The sequence below is a fragment of the Meriones unguiculatus genome, chromosome 1 (assembly GCF_030254825.1).
Source record: "Meriones unguiculatus strain TT.TT164.6M chromosome 1, Bangor_MerUng_6.1, whole genome shotgun sequence".
Lineage (NCBI taxonomy): Eukaryota > Metazoa > Chordata > Mammalia > Rodentia > Muridae > Meriones > Meriones unguiculatus.
This window is the reverse complement of record NC_083349.1, coordinates 60,008,235-60,026,737: the sequence shown is the minus strand read 5'-3', so window position 1 is coordinate 60,026,737 and position 18,503 is coordinate 60,008,235. Positions and strand designations below refer to the sequence as shown.

At 49.9% G+C, this 18,503-nt stretch overlaps 1 protein-coding gene and 1 long non-coding RNA gene across 4 annotated transcripts in view; one reads left to right on the top strand and one right to left on the bottom strand.

Annotated features, from left to right (window-relative positions):
- The window catches only part of Fbxw4 (F-box and WD repeat domain containing 4), an 80,212-nt gene extending 61,916 nt beyond the window's left edge, over window positions 1–18,296 (top strand). For 2 of the 3 annotated variants that reach the window (XM_021649920.2, XM_060390507.1), the window contains exons 6-9: window positions 4,726–4,791; window positions 16,649–16,789; window positions 17,333–17,474; window positions 17,629–18,296. In XM_021649920.2, coding sequence (XP_021505595.2) covers window positions 4,726–4,791; window positions 16,649–16,789; window positions 17,333–17,474; window positions 17,629–17,748 — 469 coding nt within the window. In that variant the 3' untranslated portion in view covers window positions 17,749–18,296. The remainder of the gene's footprint in view (window positions 1–4,725; window positions 4,792–16,648; window positions 16,790–17,332; window positions 17,475–17,628) is intronic. The other variant, XM_060390509.1, reaches the window with a different exon arrangement.
- LOC132655968 (uncharacterized) lies at window positions 1,124–4,729 on the bottom strand. Its single transcript, XR_009593928.1, has 3 exons — window positions 3,991–4,729; window positions 3,255–3,379; window positions 1,124–1,658 (listed from the first exon to the last, which is right to left on the bottom strand). It is a non-coding gene; the product is annotated as an uncharacterized LOC132655968 (long non-coding RNA).
- Window positions 18,297–18,503: the final 207 nt, after the last annotated feature.

Sequence of the window (18,503 nt, the reverse complement as noted above, 5' to 3'; positions counted from 1 at the left end):
GTGACCTTCGCACTGTATTCATGCTTTGGGATTTACAGGCCATAATGATGTCAGTGGTGGAGGTTAGCAGATGGCAACAAAGCAATGAGACCTGACATGTTCTAATGACTCCCTCCTTCCCACCCTTATTGGCCAAGCCAGCGGAGGGGCAGGGGTTTCCTTGAAGTATTTAAGGAGGGGGCCGAGGAAAATCGGGGGGTGGGGCCCAGGTGCCGATGAGGCCTGTGACCTTTGCTGCTATAATATCAGTGTTTCACAAGCAGGGCGGTTCAGGAGCCCACTTGCAGCCCATCAAAAATTGATTTAATTGCAATTTTTTCCTCCAATTAGGAGCACTGGAGCCTGACTAATTGGAGTAATAGAGAGTAATAAGGCTCAGATAAAAAGCCTTCCTCGGCTTCCTTTGTATCTTGTGTCAGTGCCTGTCAGAGGTCAGAGAGCTTGCATATTCTATTAGGCAGCCTGGCCTTCATTTGTACAAATTAGTTTACCCAACAGTAATTAAAATGCCAATGCGGGTTGAAGAGAACTGAATACACTTGATGGGCATGTTGGTGAATGATGTGACAGCTCTGGTGGCCTCCCTTGCCAAAGTGTGTCAGCCTGGGCTCAGGCTGTTGGGGCCTAGTCCAGCTGGGCGGCTCTGGCCAGCCGCGGGCACAGCTGCTGAGCACAGCCACTTCTGCTGCAGGCCTGGGGGCTTTTCTTTCCTCCTCCAGGTAGAATCATTTGTTCAACCTGTTGACTCAGTCAGTCAGTCATTCAGGAAGCTTCTGAGACTTCGGGCAGACATTGTACTACATGCTGGGGACGCAAAGAAAATTAACCTGAACGTGGCTGGCATGAACGCTGTGGGGTGAGGGGTGATACAATGGATTCTAGGATTAAGATGGCCAATTCTAATACTACTACCTGCTGCTCAGGTGACTAAGAGGCAAATTTCGTCACCTCCCTGAGCTTCCTAATCTGTGAGAAAATGCTAGTAAAATACTTGCTCAGCACCTGACACATAGTAGGTGCTCGATAAATTATAGTTGTTTGGCATGGTGATACATACTTGTAATGGTACATTTGGAAGGCTGAGGGGCAGGGAGTGGCGAGAGGACCGAGAGTCCAAGGCTAGTCTGGGCCACATAAAAATAAACCATCTCTAAACAAATAGTAAGTAAATGACAGCCATTCACCCATGTCTGTGAGAGAGTGGATCCAGTACCATTACCTAATCAAGTCCCTTCTTACATAAATGCACAGTAGCCAGCAGGTGGTGGGCACCCACCATCCCAGCAAAGGCAGGAGGATCACAAGTTTGATGCCATCCTGAGCTTCATAGTGAATTCCCAGTCAGCTCTCAAAACCAAAATAAAGAAGCTGGGAAGAGCACTTTCTGTTTTTGCAGGGGATCAGGGTTTTATTCTCAGCCCCCATACAGGACAGCTTACAACTTTCTGTAACTCTAGCTCCAGGGTTGTGTTAGGGTTTCTGTTGCTGTGAACAGATACCATGTCCATGGCGACTCTTATAAAGGAAAACATTTAATTGGGTCTGGTTTACAGTCCATCATCGTTAAGGTAGGAAACATGGGGGCAGGCAGTTTCACATGCAGACAGACATGATGCTGGAGAGGGAGCTGAGGGTTTTATATCTGGATGCACAGGCAGCTGGAAGAGAGTAAGTCACATTAGGCCTGGCTTGAGTTTCTGAGAACGCAAAGCCCACCCCAGTGACACACTTCCTCCAGCAAGGCCACATTTCCCAGTAGTGCCAGGACCTATGAGTGTATGGGGCCATTTTCATTCAAACTACCATAAGGGTTAATGTCTCTTCTATTTTTCATCTTGCATTTAGGACCCCTAACTTTCCTAGTATCTTTCTTGATTGGATGGTTTACATGTCCACTTTGCACTTTATGGCCTATGTGATGCCAGGCTTGTCTGAGGTAGGTAGTCAGTGGCAAGTTGAAGGTTTGGACAAGGGTGAGAAAGAACAAGAAATTTTAGGCTAACTTCTGGCCAGGGCTTTGTAGTTAAAAAGAAAAAAAGTATAGCTTACAGTCTGAGGGACTTGTTACTCCCCCGCCCTTGGATAACTGTCACTGTTGTTCAGGTTGGAGCCTTTGGTGATTTGGGACATACTCCTTTAAGAAGCAAATGACCACCTTCCCTGCATTTGAACTCTGGGAGGACCATTCTGGTCAGTTTCATGGCTCTGTATCTACTGCCCTTTGGGCTAGGCGCTGGACTGAACTGGAGTACATGTAGGCAGTCTCTAGGCGGAGCCATGGAAGGAATGCGTGTGTTTCCTTTCATTGATGAGAACTTGAGAAATATGGAGCAAATAGATTGTCAGGCTGACCCCAAGCGGGCGAGAGATCAGGACAGGCTTTACACCTGGGAGCAAGGGCTGTGGTGCTTAGAGAACTTGAGGTAAAATTGATGGTAGGCACAACCCCCACCCTATTGCCCTTTCAAAGCATTCAAGCTGAGTGGTGGCAGCCCTGGCTGGGACTAGCCAAGTGCTCGAACTTTTAGCATCTACCTTCAAGTGTGGCTGGTCTGTGACTTTTGCCACATTCTTTGTAATGACCATATAGGCCTTGGGGAGAGGACAGGCCACAGCAGTGGAGAGGAGTTCAAAGAGTATGGGGCTGCATCTACAGATAGTTTGACTCCTTGACACTCAGGCAGTCCCTCAGATTGGGCATGTTGCCCATCTGACCATCTATCTGCAGCCTGTATCTCACACGGCTTGATGTTGTTAAACTCTCAGGCCCTCCTAAACGCCAGAAAGACAGTCTAGCTTCCCGGCACCTAGGCAAAGGGGAAGTCAGCTTTGGGAAAGAAACGTTTATAGGTGTGCTGTCCAGGCAATTAAAGACATAAGGGCTCCTCTTCTTGGTGGCAGATGGTCAGGGCAGGAGTGGGTGGGCCAAGCAAAGGACAGGAGTCCCTGGGAAGGGTTTGCATTACCCCCCTTCTCCGGACCCCGACCCCACCTGCTGGGAGGTCAGGGCTGCAGGAGTGGCAGGGATTAACTCCCAGGCTCCTCCCCCACCCCTCTCTATTGATTTACCTTGAGGCTAATTTAGGCCTGTGGCCAAGAGGCCTTGAGAGATGTCTGTGTCTGTGCTGGTGCCCTTCACCTGGCCCCAACTCCTCAAAAGTCTGGAGAGCCCAATTGCCTGCTCCAATGATTTCCAAGTAGCTATTATGTTTCCAACCCAAGGTAATTGGCTTTACCAGTTATTAATGGATTACCTAAAGAGAAAAAATGTAGGAGGAGGGAGGCAACGGTAACACCTCCGGACTTTGTAGTTTGGTTGCTTGGTGTCCAGTGGCATGCTGGGCACGACCACTTCACGGTAGGATGGCTGCTGGCAGCACTGTGGAGGAAGAGGAAGTTGGGATGCTGTCACATTCCTGGGGGAAGCTTTGGCTTGAGGCATGAGAGCCCTGAATGTCTTACCAGGCCTTGTTCCAGTTTGGAGATGACAGGTGGGCACTAGTTACAGTTTTGGTAGTCAGACTAGCCAGTACCTGCCCAGACATTTCCCTCACAGGAACTGAGCTAGCTCCTCGTCTGCTGCACTTCCCCAGCCTCTGTCTTCTTCAGAACTTCCTCTGTAGAACTCTACTCATGTTGGGCACAGGTGCTGGCCAGTGCAGCCTGGTTGGCTGCTTGTCTACATAGTTAACACGTCGTTACTGTATCCAGTCTTCCTCCCCAAAGCAGGGCATGTAGGGACCTGGCCCATCCTGGCCCCAGTACTTTCAGCCTTACTGACTGACATTAGGTTTCTTAAGGCTTCCCCTCCCACCCCTGCCAAATGATATAATGAAGGTCTGCTCTAGCTCAGGTGCGCAAGCTCTCATCCCGTTCTGTGGCTCATTACACCAATCGTTCCCACAGTGCTTGTGCCTCCACAACATGGAACCATGTAGACTGCCTATGTTGCATGTTCTGAGAAACTCTGGAAACTGTGTTCTTCCTCACCTCCTCTTGGCAGTGCTCAGTGTCCTTAGAGACTCTTCCTGAGTCATATCTCATTCCTCAGCAGTCCTGGATGCTTGGCTCTGCTCCCCCAAAGGTAGAATATGCTCTTGGTGATAGACTCACTTTTCTATTTGTGTTTGTACAACTTTGCCAAATTTGTCTTCCAGTGATCTGGGGGGAGAGGATGTTGAGATACGTTTACTCTTTACAGACCAGCCTGAGTTCTGGCCTCCAACTCAGATTCATCTGCTTCTGTCTCCCTAGTTGCTGGGATTGAAGGGATGCCCCATCATGCCTTGTTTCCCAACTTGTAAACCCTTCTGGAATGTCTCCAGCTGATGTAGGTATCACTGCTTAGTTCCAGGAAGATGTTCTAGGAGGCCTTACAGCACTGAGCTTCAAGTCTCATTCAGCTACATATGCTGAGCCCTGGGCTCAGAGCTGCCCATCCAGAGGTCTGCCGTTTCTGTGGTCAGTGGTCATGTGTCTCAGTGCAAAGAGCAAGCTCACCTATGGTTGGATCTGTAGGGCCTCCAGTTAGTCAGCCCTCTCCATGCACCAGCACCAAGTTGTCCTTCTGTGGTACGTCCTCATTCTCTCTCAGTGTTACTTTTTACTTTTTCTGGCTTAACCCCATGATCCCTGGGGAAAGAGTCCAGCATTTCTAATGTGCAGCCATTTCTGCCACAAGTCTTGACAAGCCAGCTCTAACCCTCTTCTCCTTTTGTTTGGCAGCTCTTTTGTGACAGGAACAGCTTGTTGTGGGCATTTCTCACCTCTAAGAATCTGGGACCTCAACAGGTAAGAGATTCCTAACCCCACAGTGGTGTTCAGTGGGGGCAGGGCTGGGCGGCTGGGGGACAAAAGAAGAGCTAGCTAACCAACCCCTGCCTCAGTTAGCCTAGTGGTACCAGAGAATCCTGGGGAGAAACCCTGCCTTGCCACCCACTGACAGCTGCAATGCCCTGGGGAGATATTTGAGGTTAGCTTGAGACAGTTGAAATCACCTGGGACAGGTGAGTAATTCCATGGAGAATTGATAGTAACTACTTAGATTTAATACATCTTTTCTGAGGAGCGCCTCGCTATGGGATCTATCCTCAGAGTGGAATTTTTATAACTTAAAATACTTCAAAAGTGGCCTATAGAACCTATAAAAAATAACTGTAGAACAATTAAAATACAAGCAGGTTTTCTTCACAATCTCCAGTTGGCAAGCTTAGCACATTCTCATTTGATTGTCTGCTCTTCTGTTTTGGTTTTGTTATTATTATTTTTTCCAGAGCTGAGGACTGAACCCAGGGCCTGCCTTGCGCTTGCTAGGCAAGCGCTCTACCACTGAGCTAAATCCCCAACCCCTTGTTATTTTTTTTAACCAAAAACTTTTATTTTGAAATAATTCTATATTTATAGGATGTTACAAAATAGAGCAGAAGGGTACTTGTATAGCATCTTATATACTGTAGTGTAGTGTCAAAAGCAGAAGCCTGACAATGGTACATCCTGTGGGCCTTCCTCTATACCCACTACCACAGTGACGCTATAGACTCCTCGAACACTCTTCATAGTCGTGCCCACCATCCTCTCTAGCTCTCAAAACCACTTAGCTGCTCTCTGCCTCTAATTTTGTTATTTTAAAGATATCATATGAATGGAATCATACCTTCGTAATGTCAGGCATGGGCATATACCTTTGATCCCAGAACTAGAGAGACAGAGGCAGGCAAATATTTATGAGTTTGAGGCCAGCCTGTTCTACAGAGTGAGTTTCAAGCCAGCCAAAGCTACATAGTGAGACTGTCTCAAAAATAACAAAAACAAAAAGATCAATCAAAAAAAAAAAAAAAAAAAAACAACCAAAAACCGAACTGGTTAGTTTTTTTGTTGTTATTGAAAACCCAGCATGCTGAGAGCTGTAGACATTGTCATCTCAGTGTCTCAGTCCTTTTCCCCACTGTGTCGTCTGCCGTAGTCCACAGATGCTCCCAGAGTTTCTTTCCTGTGGAAGAGCATTCACCCACCAAGGGACATAAGAGTTTGTGATGACCATTTGTACGTAGGTCTTGATGTGGGCACTTTCATTTCTCTAGGGTAAATGCCAAGGAAGACAACTGCTTGGAGTTTTGTTAAGTGTGTGTTTAGCTTTTTTACTTACCAAGCTTTTTTTTGCTTTTTTTTTTTTTTTTTCAGCACATCATTATTATTTTGCATTCCCACCAACAGGGTACCACATATCTGGGTTTCTTTTCTTTCTTTCTTTATATATATATAATATATATATATATATATATATATATATATATATATATATCTTGACCAGTGTTCTGATATTGTCACTATTTTTCATTTTAGCGGTTCCAGTAAGTCTGATATTATGATTTTAACTTGGTTTTCTCTGATAGCCAGTGATGCTGAACATATGCCATATGCTCATTTGCCATCTATCTATCTTGTTTATCAAACTGCTAGCCAATGTCCATGGCCCATTACACTGCTTTTCCAGTGTTGAGTTTTGAGCTTTATATAGTCTAGACATTAGTCCTTTGTCAGGTATGTGATTTACAAATATCTTCTCCTGATCTGGATCTTGTCTTTTTGTACTTTTAATTTAATAATGTCTTCTGTAGAACAATTTGTTGTTTTTGTTTTTGAGACAGGGTTTTTCTGTGTAGCCTTGGCTGTCCTGGACTCCCATTATAGACCAGGCTGGCCTTGAACTCACAGAGATCCACCTGCCTCTGCCTCCAAGTGCTGGGATCAAATGTGTGTACCATCACTAACAAACTTTAAATTAAGAAAAAAATTTCAATATTTATATGTATGCATTTTGCCTACATGTATTCGTCTGTGTGTGTGCTTGCTGCCTGCAGAGGCCAGAAGAGGGTTGTGGGACCCCCCTGTTACTGGAGTTACAGATGGTTGTGAGATGCCATTTAGATGCTGGGAGCAGAACCTGGGATCTTTGAAGGAGCAGCCAGTGTTGGTAATTGTTAAGCCCTCAAATTTAAAATTTTTTAAAAGATTCATTTACTTATTATATATACGATGTTCTGCCTGCATGTGCGCCTGCACACCAGAAGAGGGCACCAGATCTCATTAGAGATGGTTATGAGCCACCATGTGGTTGCTGGGAATTGAACTCATGACCTCTGAAGGAACAGCCAGTGCTCTTAACCTCTGAGCCATCTCTCGGGCTCCTCAAATTTAAATTTTTGGTCAGTCTAAATTTCTTATTTTTCCTCTAATCAGTTGTGCCACATCTGAAATTCTTCAGCTAGCCCTGAGGAGCATACTGTAGAGCAAGAGTAAGACTTTCTTGCCTGTCTCTTCTATCAGTTGCTCTAGTTCTATCTCCTCTCCTCCTCCCTGGGAGGAAGGGAAAGCCCCACATGTTTCTGAAGCCTATGTCTCACAGCTAGTCCCTCCAGGGGACAAGCACAAGAACTTAACTGAGCACATTTTCCTCTCCATTCTGATGATCATCTGAGAACAAGGATAGGATGCTCAGAATCTCCCTAAACTACACTGTCTCTCGGGTTAGCTCTGAGGGTGGGAATGCCTACTCTTTATTGAGGCCAATTTGCTTCCTGGATCTGTGGGCCTGGCCAAGAAGCAGGCTGAACCCCTCTCCTGCAGAACAGGGCTCCGGTGTCTGAGAGCCTGCGCCTGCCCTCCAGGGCCGCTTTTTCCCAGGCCCACCGTTTTAGTTCTTCGTAAGCACTGTTCACCAGTTAATCATAGCTTTGGGCTCTAAGTAATGAAAATCTAATTCAAACAGCTCAAATAAGAATGGAATTATGATTGAAGAAGAAAAGAGCCCAGAAGTTGGGTGGAAGAGCTGATGAGTTCAGTAGCTCCAGACCATGAGGACTCATATTCACTCAGCTTTCCCCTTGCCATCCCAGTCATGGTGGCTTTTGCCCCTGCATTCAGGCTTGTTTAGAACAGGGCCACCAATTCATAAGGCAACATTTAAAGGTAGAAGGAAGATTTGTCTGTGCATGAGGCCATTTTACATGGAAAAAGCCTTTCCCAAGAACACTGAGCAGATTTCTCCTCACATCCATTTGTCAAAACTGTTCAAGGTCTCGTCCTAAACCAAACCCTGGCAAGAGGCAAGGAAGGAGCCATTGTGCTTTGTCTCTTTGGCCTGAGAGAAGAGCCAGCACCCCTGGACATATTGGCAGAAAAAGGCGGGTGCTGCAAACCAGGGTTTAACAGGAAAGAAGGGGAGCAGTGGTCAGTGGTGCCCTGTGGAGTTGGCCTCACTTTAGTTCTACTGCTTTCGTTAATGCAGCAAGTGATCACGTCACCCATTGCCAGCTTAGCTAAAACTGCTAGGGCTCCTGTAATCTCACGTCCCAGGGCTGTTGGCATCTTGCTCACTGTGGAGTTTGCTCTCCTGAATTCATTCTGTAGAACTGCTACCCGTCCTTCCCTTTGTGATTAAGCCTGAGTCAGGAGGGACCCTCTCTCCCGAAGCTATGTTCTGGAAGCAGTAGGAGCTTAGAAGCTTTGGCTGTGTGGCCCGACAGGTTCCCACTCCAGAATTGCACAGCCACTTACAAACCTCATCTGGGGCCTCTCTGGACTTTGCTCTCCACTTTGGGGACTGAAAAATGGGAATTCATTGTTCCCGACTACCCGTAAGTAGTTATGATTAAATAACTATGAAAAATACCCCCACTGTCTGACACCTGCATCTTTTGCCTTCTCCCACAGTACTCCAAAGAGCTTGTGGGAACCTCACCTCTCAGTTCCTAGAATACCAATAGTAGAGACCAATAGTAGAGCAGGAGAGGAAACTGATGTCCGCACAGCTCAGAAAAGGGTCTTGCCACTAGGGCTGTGGTCTATGGATGGCCATCTGTGCCAGCAGTTTCAGTTAGTCACACAGTGGAGGTTCATGTGCCATCATCCCCTCTGCCTGGGCTCAGCTCAGGGAAGGTGGCCTGGACACACCACCATGGCCTAGCAGCATCTCAAAGGTTGGATGATCTGTAGGTGGTGGTGGCACACGCCTTTAGTCCTAGCACTTGGAAGGCTGAGGCAGGTGGATCTCTGTGAACTCAAAGCCAGCCTGGTCTACATTGTGAGTTCCAGGACAGCCAGAACTACATAGAGAGGCCCTGTCTCAACAAAACCAAACCAAACCAAACCAAAACAAAAGTTGGATGATCCTTTGAGCTGCCTGTTGTTGCTTTGGAGGGATTTAAAATCAGGATGGAGTTCTAAGGGACTGGCTCTTTGAATGTCATTCTTCTGAAATCCCTAGACCTCACCAACCCCTAGACCTCATCAACCCCAAACAGTGACACTTTGCTGAACTCAAAATGCACCTAAATAATAATGGATGCAAGATAGCTGAGGCCTTGGGTTGCACTGGAACCAAATGAGTTACTGTCTCTGTATTTTCTGCCAGCTTCTGGGGTCTACACGTGACAGATCCACCCTAAGTAGCACATGGCATTGCCTCCTCTCTATCCCCAGACTGTCCTCATCACTCACTCACGGGAAAAGGAAGACCTTGGGCAAACATCTGCCCTGTATCCAGGACTGTGCAAGCTTGGAGAACTGAGCAGGGCAGGGGGTGAGGAGATGCCCTGGTGGGAGGAAATGGATGGCCAGGACAACTCTGAAGCTGTCTTTCCTGAAGAAGCCCAAACAGATAATAAAGCCATGTAGAAAACAGGATTAAGGTAATGAACAGGCAGGACCAAGTTTGATCTTTCAATAACACCAAAGCCTGACTGACAGGCAATCTGCAAGGTGGAATGGTATTGCCGGCAGGACGCTGGCTGGGCGGAATGCGGCACTAGCTGGATGCTTTGCTTTTAACCTGTCACCACCGAAACCTGAGCACAGCCTGAATTTTCTTTTATGTGTGTGCTGACTTGGGGCGGGGTGGTTCTCAGCATCTGGGCTACCCTTAGGTGATGGTGGGGGCTGGGACACCCAGGAGTTGCAGCTATCCCACTGGGCACCAGTTCTGCCATCTTTAGAGCTAGTGCTGCAATTCATCTCTCAGGTGCCCATCCCAGGCAGCCTATGCTGTGGACAGTCCTTTCAGGGTGCCCAGGGGCTAAGCAGAGAAAGGGACAGAGGAAGGTGCTAGCTGGAGCTTGTCTGTCCTTTTTAGCTTTTCCCCCACTGGAACAGCGCTGTAAGTTAAGCCCAGGGAGAGGGGATTTCCAGTGAGGAAAATGGGGCTCCTCATTCGGCCATAAGGTGTACAGGACCCAGTTTCTCATGCTGATGGTCTTACGGCCCAGTATTCAATTCTCAAGTGCCAACAACTCCTAGTGACAGCCAACCACTGAATTAAGCTTGTGAGGCTCTGAGGAACTGTGCCAAAGCCATCCTGTTCCTCAGCTTGAGGCTTGGAGGAATCAGAGTATACTTTGTGTCCTCTGTCTGCATTTCAAGGAGGTGCTTGCCTACTCCCCAGGGGGTGCAGCTCCTGGAAGGCCTAGTAGGCCTGAGTGGCCTGACATCACCTTCCACCACTGTCAGCCTGCTGTTGCCATAGGACTTGCATTTTCTACCAATGGGCGTTTGAGCTGGCTGGATCTAGCATTGGTCCCTAAGAGCAGCGCACCCTGGGTCCCCGTGTGGCTGGCAATGGGTAAGCTGCAGGATGGAGAGGCCTGTGACTCCAGACCTGAAGGTGTCCCAGGGTCCAGCCACTGGCCCTCAGCCATCCTGGGGACTTTGAAGTAGGAAGCAGGTAGGGGGCTTTTGGTGACTTTACTTTTCCCAAGGCATGGAACCCTCTGGGTACTGCCACCATGCAGTTGTGTGTTCACATGTCCCTAAACAAACAAACAAACAAACAAAAAAACCTTCTCTTTTTGTCGCCTAAGGCCAGGGTCATCTCTGTTCTCTGTTATGCTTTCATTTCTATCTTGAAGCTACCAAATCTCTTCTCAACTAGGGAAAGGGCAGAATGGGTTTCCTGTCTTGCTCAGGGCAGCTGCATGGCTGGAGACAGTCTCTGCCTAAGGGAACCGTCGATGTCAACACGCTGATCTAGTCCCTTATCTGTCCTCATGGCCTCTTCCGTTGGGTGCTGAGTTAGCATGCTTGTGCGGGCTACCTGGCCAGTCCCGGGTATGCTGGCAGTGTAGCTTACTCTTGTGCTGAGCGCAGGCTGTGAATATAGGGCACTTGCTGACAACAAAGTGGATGGAGGTGGAACTGCTCGGCTCAGGCTGGTGCACCGAGGGCTCCGTGCGTGCCCCTTCCACCCTCGTGTGGCTTTGTCTGCCCTGGCCTTCCTCTCCCCCACCCTGTGCAGGGGCCTGGCCTTCAGTCAGGATGATTACGGGACTGCCCCTCTTGAAAGTACCTGCCTTCTCCTTTGAAAGTATTACTGACAGCTTTTTCATTCTCTTTTTTTTCTTTACTTCTTTAAGGAACCCTGTAATTTCTTATTCTTTCTTCCCCTTTGCTTTTGCTTTCTTGTCCCCTCTGTCCCCCAGAACTCTTTGAAATCGGCTCTCTGCCTGCTGACACCAAACTGATACTTTGCGTTTCACTTCTTCTTATCCCTTTATGGCAACAGATGTTGAAATTTTGTATCCTTTTATCTGCCCGCTGCCCTTTCCTGTAATTACGTCGCCTTGTTAGCAGTACAAAGTGGGCTGCCTGGCCTTTGAGCCATTGTGTTTGAACACGTGTGCTCTGATGGGTGCTGGAGGGGATGCATGCTCACACACATACATGTGACAGACACTGTGTCCCTTCCTCTCATACCTGACGTAGCAGGGACAATGAACTTCAGCATCATCTCTTTGTCCCCCACATCTCCACTGTTATATTTGGAATCTGGGGCAGGTGGCTCAGTGGGCAAAGACTCTGGTCACTGAGCCTGACAACCTGAGTTTGATCCTTAGAACCTACATGGCAGGAGATACCTGACTCCTTTAAATTGCCCCTTGACTCCCATGAGCACACTGTGGCACCCACAACCTTTCCAAGAAACATTTGAAAAAATTTCAGTTTAGGGTATGTTCCCTTGATTCTCTTACCCCCACTGAGAACCAGCCATTTAGGCACCTCTGAGGTACAGAGGCCTGCAAAGCACAGGTGAGGACCTGACCATGGGCCTTGTATCTGCTGGGCAAGGCCAATTGGACAGATGATGTCTAAAGTATGTGTGAGAGAGAGGTGGGGAGGGCCACTGCCAGGGCTGCACACTGGAAGCCTGCAGGCATGAGTCTATGGGCTTGACTTCTGTTTACCAGGTGCAGCCTGAGCCTTGCCTGATTCATCTGTAAAGTGGGGCAAGAGAGTGTGGCCTTATTCTAATGACCACATGAGCCAGTATGTGTGAAGCACTCAGTATAGTGCCTGCCAGACACAGGGACTCAGCCACGTAGGCTGCTGCGAAGGTGGCAGCTACTCTGGCACCATGATCCTGTGTAACTATCTCCGCTCCTGTCACACTACCACCAGGATGGCCCTGCAGCTCAACCTATCTCCTGGATTCTTTTCCTTTCCTTTACTTTCTTTCTCGCTCTCTCCTACCCTTCCTTCCTTCCTTCCTTCCTGGTTTTTCAAGACAGGGTTTCTCTGTGTAGCCATGGCTGTCCTGGACTTACTTTGTAGACCAGACTAGCCTCAAACTCACAGAAATCTGCCTGCCTCTGCCTCCCAAGTGCTAGGATTAAAGGTGTGCATCACCACTGCCGGGCCTGGATTCTGCTTTCTTTGTATAGGACTTGAATGTATTTCCTCTGTAGCTTTGGCTTCTTTATTTATAATCTGTGGACTGATCTGGGACTACTACTCTGCCCCTGCAGCCTCATGTCCCCGCACACTGCCATGCCTCTAGCCAAAGCCTCATCACCCTCATCACCGCCTGTCACAATCACATCCCTAACTGAAGAATTAGTCATTCCCCTCACCCAAAAATGTCTACTTTCCCTTATAGAGCATTCTTTTTTTCTCTGACTTGTTGAGTATAAATTTAGATGGAACACTGCTTGAAGAGAGGGACAGTGTCTCCCTCAGCGCAGCTCATATCTCTGCGCAGTCTCTGTTAAAGCTCAGGGAGGAGAGAAGAGGTAAACTACTCACCCTTTAGCAACCCTGGCCTGATGGAACCTTCAGACCACTTGCCCTTGGAGAGAAGAAATAAGCTGCTTGTCATACTTCAGTCCTCCCCAAACTACTGTTAAGACTCAGGGTAGCACCCTCCAGATAAGGTGTCCTGACACCCAAAGGGAGGCAGAACATACAGGCACAGGGACTCCAGGAGGCACCATCGGGCGTCAGAATGGTATGAGAGCCACAGCATGCATCACTGTGGGCTGGGAGCCTCAGTGTCGGCTAGTACAAGAGGCCTGTGGGGAATGTGTGGGCCAGGGAAGGTGTGAAGACTGAAGCAGCGTTGCTGGGGTATTGCTGGAGCATGCCCTGAATCCTAGTACATGCAGGTGCATCTCTGAGTTTGAGGCCAGCTTGGTCTACAAAGTGAGTTCCAGGACAGCCAGAGGTATACAGAGAACCCTGTCTCGAAGTGGGGGGAGGGGGGCAGGAAGCAGGGCATGGTGTTTAGATTCTGCAGGGTCCAGCCTAGAGGGGGCACAGGGAAGAGGGGCAATGCCTCCGTCAGCTGTGCCAAAGTGGCTAATGGCAGGACATTTAATTTAATTTCTCTTCCTCCTGGTCAGCAGGGTGAACCAGGCTCAGAAGCCTTGATTTCTCTTTTGAGAGACTCCTCAGGAGCATAGTCCCTTTTTCCTGCCCAGGCACTAGAGGCTCATAGGAGAAAACTGCAGAGGCTGGGCCAGGGGGACAGGCCTCCAGCCCTCCTACTCAGCCTGTCTCATTCATCAGGCTCACCCTGCAGGCTGCCCCATCTGTCTTTATCTTTCCCTGGGCAGCAAGAGAATTGCTGGAGTCCGGCTCGGGGAGGCTAGGGTGTGGAGGTCCCCAGCCCTCAGCAGCTCCTAGAAGCCTCGGCTTTGTCTACAAGAGGGAAGGGAAGGGACTTTTTGTCTGCCTCTCTATAGTGACAAGTCCAGGTTTTGCTCCTGTCTTGGCCCGGGGCTCTGAGCAGCAGCCCTGTTCCCACACAAGCTGTGGGGCAGCCAGGGCTCTGCACACACACCACCCCCCTTTGCCCCCTACAGTGAGACGCGGAGAAGCATTCTTAACATTCTTTCCAGAGAAAAGGGGTGAAACGCCTGAATTTGGGGGTCACCACTTTATACAAATTGCAATCTAATCGTTTTTACAAGAACACACTTGCAGTGAGAAAAGCGGCACAGAAAAGCTGAAGACAGACTGTTTAGAGCTATTGTTGACCAGTCTCTCTCTCTCTCTCTCTCTGTCACAACAGTTAAGCTACAGTTTTCTACTTAAATTGGGGCTGGGGTGGGAACCCGAAGGGCCCACGGTGCCATTTCTGTTTGTTTTCCCAAATCAAAGCCCCAGCAGGGCTCCTGTGGCACCGCTGGGCCACTATTAGAAGAGGCAGGCCCTTCCCCAGAGCCCAGAGCATCAGCTGATGCTCTGAACTTAACCTTGCTCTATACAACAGAACTTTGAGGGTCCTGAGCCTCAAGGCCAAAGAAACTGTATCTTTTTATTGGTGGTTTAAAGTGTGTGTGGTCACTTGCGAGTCCCAGAGAAGGTAAAGCAGAAACTTCTCTGGCCAGGGCAAGCAGATGGAGGGCTGGGCCTTTGGGTCTCCCCCCCAGCCTCCTTGGGCTGTGCTGTATTGGTGGCTTCTTGGGCAGTGGACAGGATCCAGATTGGTGCTCAAGGTGAAGGTGTCCCCTCTCACTTCCGACCCCCCCCCAGCAGTGGGTGCCCAGCTTTTTCTGAGTCCCCACATCAGGGTGGGCAGGTGGGGCTCCACTGGGCTCCACCCCTAACTCCGGTCTTTCATCTTCTGTTTCAAACAAACATGAAATTACTTCCACAGATTAAAGGGGAGAGCTCCGCAATCATTCCTTACAGCCTCGCTAATGGAGTGGGCAGGGCCCCAAAATCTGGAAAGCAGAGGGAGAACTGTGGAGTGTAACAGCTCCCACCTGGTGTACACAGATGCAGGTGTACCTCTGAGATGGAGACCCTCCCCTCCGATGGCGCTCATGGGTTGTGGCTGGTCTAGAAAGGCAGGACCCCTCTGGAAGCAAGGCCCAGTGGTCTGTGGCAGACTGTTTGCCCAGGAGCCCCTGGAAGACAAACCTGGATTTGGGTTTTGTTGTTTTGGTTTTTGGTTTTTTCTGTGTAGCTGCCCTGGCTGCCCTGGAACTTACTCTATAGCCCAGGCTGGCCTGGAACTCACAGAGATCCACCTGCCTCTGCCTCCTGAATGCTGGGATTAAAGACGTGTGCCACAACTGCCTGGGGACAATCCTATCTTTAGCTCCTCAGACCAACTCTGAAGCCCTGCATACATCAAGAATATCCCTGGGGACGTGGCCGGGCACAGAGGTGCCAGTTTGGGACTTAGTCATTCAGTGGACAGCAGTAGGGATCCTTAGAGGCCTTCACGGTGTTCACAGTGAAACGCCAAGTAGGTAAAAAGAGAGCCCCAGCCTCCATCTTCAATGGTGGCTTCTGGGGGAGTCGGCTGGTAAGTGTCTGAATGATGGGGACAGCCTGGAGCTGAACTCTACATTAAGACACAAGCCTGGCAGCCCAGCCTGCTGCAAGCCCTCTGATGATCACTGTTCATGCCAAAGCTGTACTTTTGGGTCAATGAAGTCCCCTCTGCCCTGTGCCCAGGCCTCTTACCTGAGCATCCCTGTGAAGTGCCCATGGCCTTGTACAGGGGGCTGAGGCAGTGGGCCCAGAGGGTGCCTCCTCTCCTTCATTCCCTCCAAACATTCTGCAGAAGCTCAATACATCCACCCGTCCCCTGGCCACGAGGATTAGCTGATGCACTTGATGTTGAAGGGCAGTTGCTAAGGCCAAGAGGCCCCCCTACGTGGTTGCTAGGGGTCTGGCATGGGGTGAGAGGTCTGCCCACTGCCGCGGTCACGGAGGGAATTACACTGTCACAAAGAAATTGTTCTTCTCAGTAATCTGTTCTCGGCCACCGGGTGGGGTGCGGGTGGGGGAGCAGGCTGGAGCCCAGCAGGCTGGGGGCTGTGATCACAGAGGCGTGTTAGCCCTGGGCTGGGGGCCAGAGCCGGAGAACGCCAGGGACCAGCACACTAAGCTGCTTTCTCAGCCATTTCTGTCCCGAGACACAAAGGTGTTTACTTGTTTTAACATCTCCTAGGGTCCCCTTTCTCCCTTTGTGTGGTCTTTATCCCCAATAAGGTTTGAGCCCCAGATTACAGGCAGGAATTAAGGCGCTGGACTGCATGACCTGCCACATCAAGGAGTGTAACGTAACCAAGTGTGTGCGTCTGAGGGGGTGGCTCCTTCAGCGAGACCCATTCAGAGTCTGAGGGAGCGGGCAGCGCACGCAGGTGTGATGGAGGAGGGCTGCTGCATTTGCCCCACTGAGGCTTCGGCTAAGGGGCAGGGACACGGGGGGGGGCAGTGTCGCTCTGTGGAGGTCTAGTGGCTAGGCATATCCTCCTTCAGCCCTCTTCAGGGAGCAGTCCCTGGAATGATGGAGACCTAGGCCTGACGCCAGCGTGGCCAAGGTGGACAGCCTTTCACTTTCTGCCCTTCTTTTCTCCTCCAGTGGGCAGCTGATCACACATCTGGGCAGTGACTTTCCCCCGGGGGCTGGGGTGCTGGATGTCATGTATGAGTCCCCCTCTACACTGCTGTCCTGTGGCTATGACACCTACGTTCGCTACTGGGACCTCCGGACCAGTGCCCGGTGAGTGTGCTGCAGGGGTAGGGCCGCGGGAGCCGGCGCCAAGGCAGGCTCTTTTCAGTCCCGAGTCAGCCCAGAGCAGATTCCCTGTCAGCAAGGCCACATCAAGTTCGATTCCCTAACCTCAGGTAGCTCTGGTCACAGTGGCCCGGGAGACTGAGAAAAGGCAGACATTTCTCATGGCCTCTGCAAGTCAGCTGGAAATTCCTTGGTATCCTCTCCTAGACCTTGCTGAGGCCTGCATGCATCTCTTGTGGGTCCCATATCAGGTATTCTGTCAGGAGAACAAAGACATGTTGCCTCTGTGGCCCAAGGCCTGGGAGGCCTCTGCAGAGGAGCCCTTCTCCGTTAGGCTTAGTTGTTTTTTTTTTTTTTTCCTTTTTTTTTTTTTAATTTTATTTTTTCGTTAGGCTTAGTTTTAAGGAGAGTGCTCAGTGAGGCTTTACATTCTTCTAGCCTATTAGGGCTCCCTAACATCTCCATCCCCGAGGACACCGAGCTGGAGGGTACCCAAACCTGTCTGTATCACTGTCTCTTCATGCACAGGAAATGTGTCATGGAATGGGAGGAGCCTCATGACAGCACCTTGTACTGCCTACAGACAGATGGCAACCACCTGCTGGCCACAGGCTCTTCCTACTACGGTGTTGTGCGGCTGTGGGACCGGCGCCAGAGGGCTTGCCTGCACGTAAGTGTCCCGCCCAGTGCAGGCCTCTGGGTTGCATCTGAGAGTGGGGGGTGTGGCCAAGGTCGTACCTGAAGCAGCTGCTTCTCGCTGGGTTGGTGCTCCTGAGATGTCACACTTGAAAAGCTCTTCTTCCTCCCGCTGCCCTCCCTTCCAGGCCTTCCCGCTGACGTCGACCCCGCTCAGCAGCCCCGTGTACTGCCTGCGATTCACCACCAGGCATCTTTATGCCGCGCTGTCTTACAACCTCCACATCCTAGACTTTCAAAACCCATGACAGACCACCCCTGCCTGTGGGCTGGGCAAGTCAGCTACTCAGGGACCTCTCTTGCCTGGCAGGTGAACTGATACCTCACTCCTCTTCCCAGCCCTGCTGTGCTCCTAGACCTGTGACCACCATGCCCTGGCACCTGAAGCACCGATTCTTGGGACACTGGGGCTGATTCTGATGTGGTATCCTCCCAGGACCTGTGGTCTTAGGAGGAACTCGGGTTTACAGTAGGTCGAACCCTGCCCCTGAGGCCCTTCACAGCACTGTGGCAGCCTACAGAGAGAGGTGAGGGGCTCCCACCATTCCCGCTAGAAAGAGGTGCAGTTGCTACACGTTCTGCTGGTACCCAGCCACCTCCTCAGTCAGATCGCAGCTTTGGCCAACGTCTTAAGCTGGGGGCTCATTTTTGAGGCACTCGTCTGGTTTTGCTTTCAAAGTAAAAAATGGCAAAAGAAATTTGTCAGTTTGGGGCCCTGGGCCAACTGTTCCACAGCCTAGCTGTGGAAAACGTTACGATTTTCATTTTTGTAAAAATAAACTTGGTTGTTCACATACCTGGTTTTTTAGTGGTTAGGTCATTCTGAGAGGCTCCAGGAAGGCAGAACATCAAACTTCAATACCTCTTTGGGGTGTAGACTAAAGACTGTGGAAGGGCTCTGGGGTACTAAGCTGCTATCACCTATGTGGCCTTCCAACCTGTTCCACCCTTGACAGTACTGTAACCCTCAATCCTTTTAGCCATAGTGACTTAACATTCTGCC